We start from the raw sequence: 14,044 nt of genomic DNA, 5'->3' as shown, positions 1-14,044 counted from the left end.
TCTCGCTCCTGCCTGAATAATAGATCACTTTGTGAGTAAAACCATTTTACCTTTTCTTCACTAAAAAAAAAAAAAAGCTGTGGTCTCCTTCCCTCCCTTAAGGTAGTCTTGTGCGCATATAGAACTGGTAAACGCTCATTCTTCTTTACCTTTTTGTTTTTTTCCTCTGCTAATTGCCTTTCTAACAGGAGGCATGATTACTAAATAATCCCATCAACCTGAAAGATCATGCCTCCCTATATAGACCCATCAGACCTCTGCAATCTTCAGGGGAAGCCTTGTGGCCCGTCCCACCTCCTGCCGAGTCCCATGTAGAAGCAACACAGCACCAGGCCTTCTCCGTGTTGGCCCCCTCCTGCCTGGAATTCAACAATCATTAAAAACATACTTGTTTATCCTGGCTTTCCCCAACCATTAACTTAATCTACATGCTGTTGTGCTTTCATGGTGACGTTTTGTTTTATAATTGGTTATAAACCCCGGAGGATTTTTAAATGTTCTAAAATAAATCAAACAAAATAAACATTTGGTGTTTCCAGGAACCAGCTCGGTTTCCCATACCCATTTTCAAGAGACTCCATACATAGCTAGAAACAAAATGTGACATCAGTCGGAAAATTGCTTAAAAACAGACATGGAAAACCCGGGAGAACCAATTTTACAACTGTGTTTTCTCTACCCATTGAAAACAGTGACATTACAGCTGACTCAAGCTATTAAGGAGAAAACCAGTCGTGCAGTTCGGTGATTTCAGATGCTGGATTTCGTGGTCTTATGGTGAGGGGTGTGTGTGCATCCCTAGAAAGGGCTGGATTTAGGAACAAGCCAAGTAAGCCATGGGTTAAGGACTCATTTTATTTATTTATTTTATTTACAGTATATCTATACCATCCATATCTACAATAGATTCCAGAGCGCTGCACATAGGAACAAAACAGTAAAAAGAAAGAAGATAAAAACCAGCAAATTAAAAGTGTTCAATTTAAAACAAAGGGCCAATAAAAATAGTGGCTGGTCAGTTGAAGAAGGCTTCCAGGAATAGAGTTGTTTTCAGGAGGCGCCAGAAACAGCCTAGTGTTGGTGCCTGGCTGACTTCCAGGAGCAGGGAGTTCCAAAGAGAAGGGGCCACCACACTCAAGGCTCTGCTCCTGGTGGGTTCCAATCAGTTGAGCCATAGGTCCATTTGACCAGGCAAGTTGGTAAGGGAGAAGGCACTCTCTCAGGTATTATGGAGAGGAGGAGGATTATGTACGTCGCCTTGGGTTCCTTGAAGGAAAAAAGGCGGGATATAAATGCAATAATACATAATATATGAGAGTCCTCTAAATTTGTTGGAGATAACTAAGAGGTGTAATAGAAATCACTTTGGCTTAGATATGTTGGAATGTCTCGGGTGACTTTCTGCTTTCTGCTTTCTGCAGGGACTTCTAGTGTTCCTTAGGAGTCTCTCTCCCACCTGCCCCCTTCAAAAACATTATTTTAAGGAAAACCTTGGAAAAACATCAGGGAAGTCTTCTTTCTCTCCCCTTCTAGCTTCTGAGTCCTGAGCCGTTCTCCAAAGAACCTGAGCTGGTGTGTACATGGTTCATCCCCCCTCCTTGTTTTATTCCCACAACAACCCTGAGAGAGAGAGAGAGAGTTACAGGGCTAAGGCCTCCAAGTGGTGTTCATTGCTGAGTAGAAATTTGAATCTGGATCTCCTCAGTCGCCTTCCAATGTTCTAACCATTACTCCACACAGCCTCTGGATTCATCCTTGCCATTTGGGCCACGAAGTCCCTCTTTTCTGCCCTACTTTTGAAGAAATGCAGATTGGCAGGGGCATAGGCTGAATTTTTTAACTGACCCCAGAACAGTTGTTTTAAACGGATATTGTCTGTTTTCGTTTGTATTTTACGCTTTTTATGGTTTAAAATTTTGTATATTTGTTTTTAAGGTTCACTGTTTTTAACCTTTGTAAACCACCCAGAGAGCTTCGGCTATGGGGCGGTATATAAATGTAATAAATAATAATAATAATAATAATAATAATAATAATAATAATAATAGACACCATTTAAAATGTTGTACCTGACTCTCTCAGTCTGCCAACATGCCACGCTGCGGAATAATACTATGGCAACAAAACAGAGACTTCGAAGGGGAAAGCTTAGAAATGGGGTGTGTGTGGAAGGGGGAAGAGACCCCCAGAAGACGATGCAAAAGAAAAACAGCATTGGAATTTAAGACTCCCACCACCACCACCACCAAAAGAGATACAAACCTAGGAGGTAAAAATTGGCTGTCACGGATTTGCGAGGGGATCTGCCTGTGGGTGTCACTGCAGGACAAGAAGGAAGCAATCTTGAAGACAGGGCAGCTTTGAAAACTCAGAGGCAGGCGGCAGGTGGGATGGTTCTAGAAGAGTAATAGCCCTCCTGGACACGATCCAAATGAAATTGCAAAGAAGTAAGAAAATAAATAAAGCCCCCAAACGACGATGGGCACATTTTGAGATCATCGGTTCTACGAAAGCAAATAAAACCCCGATTTCCACGTGTTGCAAATATTTAAAACCGAAACGGGGGGGAAAAAATGCAACAGGAATGAAACAAATGGATCGGGCAGCGCTATCGCTCAGAGAAGGCGAGGCTGAAGCGTTGGGTCTTTCACAGGTGCTGAGGAGATCCCACAGTTGACACGTCCCACCAGTTAAAGCTTCAGGAGCCCTGTTCTCTTGTAGCGGGCAAGGCTCCTGCAGCTTTAACTGTGGTGATGAAGAGGGAATTTCCTTTACCAAGTGCTGCATGCTTACAAATGACACCTGCTGAAATTCCCTTTTCTACTCAACTGTTAAAGGTACCGGAGCCCTTGTCCTCCTTTCCATAGGGTCACCCTAATTTAATCCTCCTATCCCAAATGTGTTTTCCACCCGTATTCTGTAGCAATAGAAAACAAATTTGTGCCTTTGTCTATTTGACAGCTCTTCAAAAAGTTGTATGTGGCTGTCGTATTTCCTCTTAATAATCTCTTCCCCTGGTTAAATATACCCAACTCCTTCCACTTTTCTTGATTTCCAGCTCCACCAATTTTGTCTCTCTCCTCTGGACAAGTTCCCTTGGTCAATATCCTTTTTAAACTGCGGTGCCCAGAATGGAACACAGTAGTCCGGACGAGGTCTGACCCAAGTAGAGGCATTCCAGAGGCAGCTGGACAGCCATCTGTCAGGGATGCTTTAAGATAGATTCCTGCAATGAGCAGGGGGTTGGACTGGATGGCCTTAGAGACCCCTTCCAACTCTACTATTCTATGATTCTATGAGCCTTTACTATCTGGACACTAACTGTGAGCTTTTCTAGGTAAGGCTTTTGAACACGCTGCATCTGCTTCCGAATTCTTTGTGGGATTAAGTCCAGATCTTTACACAAGGATTCCCGCTCCTTTCCTGCCTTTCCACTGCAGAACCTCTAGGTGGCGCAGTGGAACAAAGCGGAACAATGCAACTACACTGGTGGAGATTGCGATTTGTTTCGCGGGAATCCATCGGGCCCCGGCGATGGACATCTCCAGTAGCCACTGTAGCATATAGGCTCTCAAAAAAATCTTCAAGCCAGTTTGTGAATATCGGCATACCGCTCGATGACTAGGCAACTGAGTCCCGGTCAAATCCAGAGGTGGCGGATTGGGCAGGGTTGCTACTCTGCAAGTGTGTGCGTGTGTGTGTGTGTGTGTTTCACATTTAAATGCAAAGTGTCTTCAATAGCTAGGAGTGTTTTTAACCCGTCCGGCAGGTAAGACAACTACAGGCCACAGGCCACAGGCACAGCTGGGCCACTGTGGTCCATGCATGGGTGACCTCAGAACTGGATTACTTCAATGTGCTTTTCACAGGGCTGCCCTTGATGTTGGTCCAGAAGCTGCAGTTGGTCAAGGGAGCGGTTTATTGCCGGCATATTATGTTGACGCTGAGTGAATTGTACAGGCTGCCAGGCCAGGTTTAAGGGTTTGGGACTTGTTTACAAAGCCCTAAACAACTCAGGATTAGGATACTTAAGAGATCGTCTGATCCCCTACCAGCCTGCTTGGCTGATGTGCTCAGCAGGAGATGCCTTCCGGGCATGCAGATTGGTGGCCATCTTGTGTTAGTGAGTTCCATAGCTCGACTCTGTGCTGTGTGAAGAAGTCCTTCTTTTGATATGTCCTGAATCTCCCACCCATCAGCTTCATGGGACGACCCCGTTGGGTTCTAGTATCACGAGAGAGGCAGAAAAAATGTCTCCCTCTCCACCTTCTCCACGCTGTGCCTAATTTTGTACATCTCTATCACGTCTCTCCTTACCTTCCTTTTTTCCAAGCTAAACAATCTCAGCTGTTGTAACCTTTCTCCATAGGGGAGTTGCTCCAGCCCCTGGATCATTTTAGGTGCCCTTTTCTGCACTTTTCTCAGCTCGGCTGCCTTGTCATTCATCTAAATTACTCTGGCGCCTTGAATATAATAGCGGAGGGGAAGTTCCAAACACAAATAATTGCTTCAGAGACCGGTTTCATTTCACTCCTCCCCTTCCCAAGTATTTCCGTACAAGATGGTCCCGATAAGGACTTTGTGGTTTTAAGAACGGATGCTTGAGTTCGCTTCCTCTCCTCTTCCTTTCGCTTATGTGATTCACTCTAGAGCAGCCTTCCTCAACCTGGGACGCTCCAGATGTGTTGGACTGCATCTCCCAGAATGCCCCAGCCAGCTGGCTGGGGCATTCTGGGAGTTGTAGTCCAACACATCTGGAGCGCCCCAGGTTGAGAAGGCTGCTCTAGAAGAAGGAGGAGGAGGAGGAGGAGGAGGAGGAGGAGGAGGCTTAAATTGCCCAGTTTTATTTGGAAGGGAAAGCAGGCACAGAGGTGTGAAATGAAACCTTTGCTCCTGAACTGGATCGGGCCTGGACCAGTTTCCCGCCACCCAGCTCTGCACTGGCGTTTGCCCAGGATGGTGCTATCTGTAGTCATCAGCACCTTTGGGAGCAAAAGGTTTTTGAGGGTAGGGCCCTGATTTAAATTGGGAGCATGTTCTGGATCAGGGCCCTGCAACTGCATTTTCTTCAAAATAAAGTGGGCCAATTTAAGGATACGGTAAAACCCCAAGCAAACGTGACTAACATAACATGTCACTTAAGCCTTAGCTCAGGAGTGGACCACACATGGCTTTGATTTGTAAGCTTGTGGGGCAGAGACTGCCTTGTTTGTTCGTGATTGTAGGGAAACCACCGTAGGAGCCTTTTCCGGCTGAACAGCGGAGTGAAACCGCCGCAAATTAATTAAGGGAACATTTAACGCAGAGACAAAGCATCGAGTCAATCGTGAGTTTAATCAACCACACAGAGACGAAGGGAACCTCTCCAAATTCGGAACGCAAATGTGCAACTAGGCATTCGAGGAGGAACAGGCTTTGCAGAGTGCATGAAGTGCTTAATTCTTCTCTTCCCCTACAACTCCGGTCGCTTCTCAACAGGCCGCGGTGTAAATGCCCTGCGCGAGGGGTCCGATCCTGACGGGGATTTCCGAATGGAAGACCTCAATCGCCCGCTTATAGGAATCCTGGTCTGGGAAGGTAGAGAGATGTGGGCTGACCTAGAAGGAACGAGAGAGACGTGTCATTAGTCAGTTGGTATGAGCATAAATGGGGGAGCCTAACGCTTGCACGGGCAGAGATCAGTGTAAATTTATTTGTCTTTTGTGTGTGTGTGTGCTGGCTAGGGCATGCTGGGAGTTGTAGTTTACTTTGTTTTCATTATTTATTCATTTAAAATATTTCCTGGCTGCCTTTCAGGGTGGACATCTTGCAAAGGTGGCATACTGCCATGAAACACAGAACACCAATATGACATTAAAAGCGATAAGGAGGCCATAAAAACAGCAATAAAACCCAACAACGAAGCCGGCAATATAAGCGCACACGTCTGGAGGACACCTCCCTTGAGAAAGTCTGGTAGACACTTTCCTAGGGTGACCCTATGAAAAGGAGGACCGGGCTCCTGTATCTTTAACAGTTGCATAGAAAACGGGAATTTCAGCAGGTGTCATTTGTATATATGGAGAACCTGGTGAAATTCTCTCTTCATCACAACAGTTAAAGCTGCAGGAGCTATACTGGAGTGACCAGATTTAAAAGAGGGCAGCTTTAACTGGTGTGATGAAGAGGGAATTTCACCAGGTGCTGCATATATACAAATGACACCTGCAGAAATTCCCTTTTCAATACAACTGTTAAAGATACAGGAGCCCTGTCCTCCTTTTCATATGGTCACCCTAACTTTCTCCTTCATTCACATTCTTTTAGGGGGCAATCCTATCTGGATGCCTTTTTGTCCCTGGAACCTGGAGGCAGTCATCCTATGCAGAGCGGGGGGGGGGGATCATGGAGGTGAACATCGCCTCTGTGCTCCTCCCACTCTGCATTTTTGCTAGACGGGCGTTATTTTTGCCTGTCTAGCTGGGGCTTTGCAGAGTGCGAGGGAAGGAGGCTGGAGGATTCCTCCTAAGCTGGCCTCCTGAGTCCCCTCCCATTCTCTGCCCACGGAACTGCCCCCTTTCCCCCCCTCTCCGAGATCACCTTAAAAGCCTGCAATGACAGAGCATGGCGGACCTCCAACTGCAGTTCGTTCCAAAGGTGCGGGGCCATGGCAGAGAAGGCCCCGAAAGCTCTTTCTGCCAGTAACTCAACCTTTCATGTAGCTTTTCATCTTTTCAGAATGGTGGTGGTGGGGCTACACAAAAGCCAGGACAACACCCAACAATCTGTGGTCAGTGGAAAGCAGTGGAGCCAGGGAAGGGGTGTGGCCATCAGGAGACACGCCCTCCAGGCAAGCTGGAGGTTGCCTCACCTGGTCTGCCCAGCTTCCTCGGAGAGTTCCAAGAGAATTAAGCGGGCGCGTCGTTCTGTCCTGCTTCCAACCTGCCCGCTGTATCTGAGCTCCCCACGAGGCTTTGCAGCCTTTGGGAATGGCTGATTAAGCCCTTTGTCTCCGGCCCACTTTGGGAGCCGTCTCCCGCCCTTCTAAAGGAGGCTTTAATGAACGCCTCGGCTACCAAAGGCTAATTTTCCTGATTGGCAGACGACACTCCAGCTGCAAAGATAATTGTGGACAACCAGGTATTAAGTCCTCAAATCTCATTAGAGTAGATCAGTTGGCATTTTCCGAGTTAGATGTCTAAATCCATAATTAGGCTCCCGTTGAAGCAGGCTTGTTTTTTTGGGGGGGGGTGGAGAGGAGGCGTGGCGTGGGGGGGGGGGAAATCTCCCTCGGCTCCCACCGAACCAAGCAGACGCTGTTAGTGATATATTAATGTCGCTTGCAGGACGGAAATTCCCAAACTGTCCGCTAACTAGGCTTACGCTGCCGAAGTCCTGGGAGGGTGCGGGAAGAGATGAAATAATTAGAAGCTTCCAAGAGCCCCAAGCACCATCCGCAGAAGAGGCTATCCATTGCATCTCTGTACGAGTCACTGACCCTGGCCCGGATTTCTTCGTTGGGAGGCATGCTCAGTGCATGCAGAAATATGAGGGTGAAGGGAGGTGCCACTGAAGATGGATGGAGCCCCAGCTCTTCCCCCAAAGTAGCCTTGCTCCAACTTGGCGCCCTCCAGATATTTTGGACGTCGAGTCCCATCAGCTAGCAGCGTTGCACGATAACTTGGGGCTTTCAGCAGCTGCGGTCCACATCTGCTCTTGGTCCTGAATCCGCCCATTATTCTGCTTTGGGGTCAATCCAGAGATAATTTCCCATGTTATGCTCTCTTCAAATTGTTTGAATTAGTCTGCTCTGGTCCTTGGGAGCAGAAGGCCTGTCCCAGGCATAAACTTTGCTAGTCTCAGCACCGGAGAGATATTTTGCCTCCTCCTCCTCCTCCTCCTCCTCCGCCTTCTAAAACAGAGAGCTGATCTCATTACGTGGGCCACTTGAAAAGTATGGATTAATCCCAGGTCAGTCGTTAGAGCCATAGCAAGGGCAAATAGAGGTTAGAGGTCTCTATCTGACAGGAGGTGGCAGGCGTCTGCATTTGAACTGACAACCCCCTAACCTCCCCACGTCTTGCTTCTAAAGTCCGCATTGGCAAACTGAATGCCATTTACTAGGTGGAGTAAACGCCATTTAAGGAGGGACCATCGCACCACGCCAAAGGTGTTGGGTTCAATCCCCACCCCCAGCAGTTTCAGGGAAAGGAACCCTGCCTGAAAACCCCTGGATGGCTGCTCCCAATCCGTGCAAGCGATATTGAGCGTGATCGTCTGACGTGATATAAGACGTCCTCTGTTTTAGAGCAGGAGGTAGATCTAGATCAGCTGGGTGGACTTCTCATCAACCAACTAGGGCTTCTGATTTGCAACAGAAAAGATGTCCTGTTCTATATTTTACTGCTGACATGAAGAAAGACCAGTTGACTGCTGTGTAGAAAGGACTGGTGTTGTCAGAGAAATCCATTTGGGGTGTGTGTGTGTGTGTGTGTGTTCAATGAGTCTTCCTAGGTTTGGTTCCCCAGATTTAGATCCAGTTCCCACTGCAGTTCCCAATTCGGTCTGGAGCGAGTGGACAAGTTTGGAGTTTTTCCAGGCATTTTGCAAGTTCTGCAATTTGCCCAAACCTCTGAGCAGTTTGTGCCAATTTCCGAGCAGATTTGCACACATTTGCTCAGGAGAGTGTGCCAATTGCTCAGAAATATGTGCAAATGGCTCAGAAATTTGGCAAACTGAGGAACCCACGGGAGGAGGGTGGAATGAGCAAAAAAAAAAAAAAAAAGTTCCCAGAGTTTGGGGGAAATCGCACAGCTCTGCTCGCAAATGCAAATCGAATCGTTCACGCCGCAGGACTCCATCGGGTCAAAAGATTTCCCCAGCGATGGACATCCCTAGAAAGGACTGTGAACTCCATTCAGTCCTGGGAACCGAAACAAATCCCCGGACTCAGTATTTTTAAAGTGTATGTCTTTTGCACCTGGCTTCAGCTGGTGCAGTGATCAATGTTGAAGGGCAAGTCCTCATGATGACAGTCTCCATAGCTACACGACTGAAGAAATACCAAACATGTTCACCGGTGAAAGTTGGTGCCTCAGATTTTGGTAACTCCAAAGTTGCTATCCAAGGTGCTGATCCCTTCCCTCAAATAGGTTCAGCAGCGTGGATAGCCCCTTTAGCATTCTGGCTGTGACCCAGAATGGAATCCACCAAAATCGGAGCCCCCAGCCTGCTGCGTTATTTCAACCCTCTTCCTCTCTCCGTGTTATATAAATCTTTTGCAGGACTTTTGCAAAACGACAGGCCTTCAAGACCACACCAACATACAGGGATAACGCACAACAGCGTATTGTTGCTGGGGAAATTAATTTCCCTCCGGCTACCGTGAGGATTGTGGCGAAGCTCACTGGGAACAGAGAATTCCAAGGGAGGTGGCAGATGATGTCACCGTCCCTGCTAATAAAAAAGACTTGGTGCCTCAACTCTTTGAGCCCCAGTTCCGCTACACCACCGATTTTGGATTTCTAGTAAAAACAACAGCAACGATCAGACTCTGCAACCCTGAAGACTGCTCAGTTCCATTCAATGGCCTCAGTGGGAAGGCACCTGCATTGCATTCAAAAGGTCAGAGAGATGCCTTGTTCAACTTTGATCAGTGGTCATTGCTCCGACACACTAATGCACACGCATGAATACATGAACGTGCCCTGCAGTGTGCAGGAGACGACGAGGCTGACTTCGAACAGCAGGGCATCAGTGTCTTTCTACTTAGCCTCCAACAACCTGGCGCCCTGCAGATGTGTTGGACTACAACTCCCAGCATCCTCAGCCAATCAAAAGGTTTGGATGGGTATTCCTCCCCGGCCCTCCACCGGGTTTAACAGACATCAGAGCAAACGCTGGGGATGTCTTTGCAAAACTTCTTTGCTTTCGGGCTGTACCACTTCAGGACCCTGACTGTGAGTTTCTATACCTGTGTCTCTGTGTAGGGATGTACGGATTTCATCAAACCAATTCCGTCTCAGCTTCGTGGATTGTCAGGCACCTTTTGTCTCATCATCCTCTCATTGACAGAATTGCTTTTTTCTTGGAAAAAACAAAAATTTCATTCGACTTGCCCTGATTCACAGCTGCGCAACTGCGCGCCTGTGCAAGTTCGCATGAGCGCTCATGCGAATTACTGCAAATCCTCCCCGAAGTGAAAAACGAGTCCCAACTTCTGCAGAATCCATGCACCTCGGGGGGGGGGGGGAAGGCCTGCTGTGAAATCTGAACTCATTTGAATCTATTGTGCATTACTCTGACACCCTTCGCTCTGTCTCTCCCTGTGCGTGAAGACACCCCTGAGTCAAATTCGTATAGGATAATGTGCAAGAGATAATGGTTATGGTGAGAGTCCACACGGTATTATACAAAGCATGTTTCATTGTGATCTCTCAATGCTCGCGGAAGATGTTGCATTGGTGCGCCTTTGCGTCATTCCTAGCTTCCATGTAAATGAATGTAGGGTCAAGGTGGAATCTGAATTTAATGTAAAGTCATAACGCTCGTCCTCGTCCTCGTCCTCGTCCTCGTCCTCCATTTCACATTTTCACAAAATAAGGACACCTGTTTGCTTTGCAACACCTTGATTATTGCAGGGAAGGATCACTGCCTGCCCATCACACATTCCTGAAGGCTCTTGTCCGCCTTTGGCCTCCTGTCTCCACCTCTTTTACAATAGCGTGTCCTGTAATCTTTGCTTTGCTTCGCCGTTCAAAACTGAACGCAGAGTTGCTGCCAGGGCGCTGAGTACGATGCAGAGCCTTCGGGGCACCGTGCACAACCTGGCTGCCCGGAGGATCCCCCGCCCCCGGTCTGTGGCGACTTGGACGTCGGCCCTGGAGTCTGAGCCTAGTGGCGCACGGACTGAATTTCACTCGCTGCAGGACCTGAAATGGCAGGTTTTTCTGCATTCCGCCTTAGTGTTCATCTGCATGCATTTGCGTACGCTTGTTGTGCACTTGAATAAAAGCATAACTGCCTCTCCTCACATTTAACATCTCGAGATCTGGGGTAGGTCATCAAAAGCTCTAAAATAGCTATCAGTGTGCAGCACCCTTAAAAATATAGGATGTTGTTTTAGCAGGGGCACCAGTACCAAAAATACTGGTGCAGCCTTCCCCAACTGAAGTTTTGGTCTCTGTCTCCCGGGATTCCTGACCATTGGCCATGCTAGCTGGGGTTGATGGGAGTTGAAGTCCAAATAATCTGGGGGGGCACCAGGTTGGGGAAAAGTTGGTTAGAGACTGTTCCAGGGATGCTTGAAGAATTCAATAACCCAACAACAGGCCATGGATTATGCAAGGGTTGTCTAACCCTCAGGTAACCCACGCTCCCTGGGTTTGCGTCAACGACAAGCCACGACCAGGCGTTGAATATTCAAAAATGGCCATCCCCACGTGCCGCGACCCACCACAGGTTAAATAAACCATGGTGGGCCGCTTAATTGTGCGGGCCACATCTATGTCAGCATCCCTGCTAATCAAAAAGTGCCGTTGCTGTGTCCCTGTGAGTCCTGAGACCGTCACACCACTGTTGATTTCGCCTTTCTGTATCCTGAAGGACAGCATCATCCCTTTTCGTTCCGGCATATACGGACTGCTCACAAGTTCTGCAGGCCTCCTTCAAAGCCCAACACTTGTGGCGAGTTTTTTATTTCTATACTCATCCGAGTTCCTTCTCCAGGACGTTGGGCTACAATTGCATACCCAGCAGGAGTCCAACGAAGCCAAGCTTCCGTTTTTGAGACGGAAACAACCCCGCCGTGCCCGGTCGCCGGACTTTCCAGCGAAGGAGAAAGCACCCAGAAACGCACACCTGCCACCCAGGTGCACACCCTCGCGGGTACATCTCTCCGCCGATGTATCCACGCACCGATCTGGATGCAAATGATCTCCGCGCAAGCCGTCACTTGCGATGCTTGGCAGAAAATAATGAGAAACACTAAATCTTTTATAAGGTCAACACTCGAGCAGCTGTCAAACAAGAAAAGAATTTAGCGGAAAAGCCGCGAGAAAAAGAAGAGGGGAAGGGGGGGAAAAAAAAAAAACTTCCATCGCCTCATTAAGTCCTACAGGCCCGGGCCTGGCGTGGTGAGGAGACGCCGGGGCGCCTCCGTTTTGTGTCAGTAATTTGCGGCGGAGGAGGAGGAGGCGGCAAGACGAAACGGCGTGCGCCGAAGGGGGCGAGGGAGAGGCTGGGGAATCGTTAGCGCTCCAGGAGCGGCCCCGGCGCCTAATTGGAACCATTGGGCATTATCAACGGAGGATTTGCCTCGGCTCTCTGACAGCTACCGAGGCCCAAAATGATAGCCCACTTGTCAGCGTAAAAGACCATTAAAAACAACCATTTTGATTTAATTGGAGGGGGTGCGCTGGGGGCTCAGGTGAGATGCCTCATCAGCTGGTGGCGGTGGCTACTGATGCGGTTTTTTTCCCAATCCCTGGTATTGATGGGTTCTCTGCCGCCCCCCCTCCACGCAAATACATCCCCCCTTCCGACTCCCTAAACTGCCTGAGAGGAAAAGATTGGTCTCCGTCACGTCAAGAGGCCCTTTCAGTGGCTTGTCAGCAAACGCCGTGACATGTCGCAGGGATTTGGAGAAACACATGTTCGCTTGGGCCCGCAGCGGAGCCGAAACCACGGTGGGAGGGGAGGGGGGAGAGCCGGCGGAAAAGTGCGAAGCGTCCTCAGGGGTGGGGATGCGCATTACGGGTTGTAGCGGCGCGCAGGGCCGAAGGAGGACTTCTGCTCAGTGGGAACGGCGAGGGTTAACCGGTTGGTGAATCGACCGGAATGGGTGTGGGAGCCCGTTTTTTAATTGGGGAGAGTTCAAGGATCGGCAGCTGATATTTGCAGGCGCGTTTTCGTTCCGGTGTTTCCCCGCGTAAGAGGGAACGGGAGAGAAATGTTTGGAAATTGGCCCTCCCTCCCTACGGTGATGGACGGCTCTGATTTATTTAAAAAGCTGCTCCCCATTTTTGTCCAGACCACCAACAGGCGATGGGAGAGCACAAGTTATGCTAGCAAAAGGCATCTCCAGTTGATGGCTAGTGGTGTAGTGGATCCGGGGCTCACAGGGATGCAGCCCCGGCACTTTTTTATTAGCGGGGTGCTGACGCCATCTGCCAGCCCTTCAAGATCCCCTTGTCCCTCTAAATGTGGCTGCACTCTCCATAGCTGCTAGGAGGAATTGGCCCTGTCCAGACCACACGCGAAAGCCATGATGGTGAAGCGTTTTGAGCGAAACGTTACGGCTTAGCGTGTTGTGTGAACCAGCGGGCCTGTTCAGACGACACGCTAAGCCATGGTTAGGCCGCTAACCCTTTTGCAGCAACAGGTTAGTGAATATGTTTAAACCATGGTTACGTCACCACCAGGGTTAAGAATGGTTCACACAACACGCTAAAAGCTCAAAACCCTTCTCACTATCTCCGTTGCCTGGGCCAGAGAGAGAGGCAGGTGGACAAGCAGGTTACCATGATGAAGCGGTCCAGGGGGCTCTTGCCAGTGGGCCCCTACTCTTAATGCTGGCTCAGCTGCTGACCCTCTGTTAAACGGCTCTGCCCCTGCTTCTGCTTCTTTTTCCCTCCCTTCCCTTTGTTGCCGAGAGACAGGGCCTTATGCGGGGTGGCCACTTCTGAATTGGCAAAAAAGCAGAAATGCATCACCCCTCCCAAAAATAATAATAGTAACAACCCATCGCAAAAGAGGACTGCGATTTGCAGACCATGTGCACCTGTGAATTTACATGAGCAGACGCAAATGTAAGACATTGTAATTTAAATAGAAATACAGTACGTCTCACCACAGTGAGAAGACTGTGGCCAAGTGACCTTATGTCCCCGCCTGTTCACTTCTGATGGGGCTTTATCTTTAATCCGCACTTGGACAGAATGACCTTTCAGACAGAGGAAGTCATCAAACGGAGGATTGTCCTCTGGAAGCCCTACAAATCCTCTTCCATAAAAGAGGACACTTGACAAGAGGACCCAGACAGACAGCAAAAATCGCAGATTTATCA

General features: G+C 48.7%; 1 protein-coding gene across 1 annotated transcript in view; it reads right to left on the bottom strand.

The window, feature by feature from the left end:
• Positions 1–5,471: 5,471 nt before the first annotated feature.
• The window catches only part of CFAP77 (cilia and flagella associated protein 77), a 66,393-nt gene continuing 57,820 nt past the window's right edge, over positions 5,472–14,044 (bottom strand). The window contains exon 6 of the mRNA XM_063144984.1: positions 5,472–5,597. Within this exon, the coding sequence (XP_063001054.1) occupies positions 5,472–5,597 (126 nt within the window). The remainder of the gene's footprint in view (positions 5,598–14,044) is intronic.

Source organism: Elgaria multicarinata, chromosome 19, assembly GCF_023053635.1.
Source record: "Elgaria multicarinata webbii isolate HBS135686 ecotype San Diego chromosome 19, rElgMul1.1.pri, whole genome shotgun sequence".
Lineage (NCBI taxonomy): Eukaryota > Metazoa > Chordata > Lepidosauria > Squamata > Anguidae > Elgaria > Elgaria multicarinata.
The sequence above is the reverse complement of the archived record's forward strand: the minus strand, read 5'-3'. Positions and strand labels throughout refer to the sequence as shown.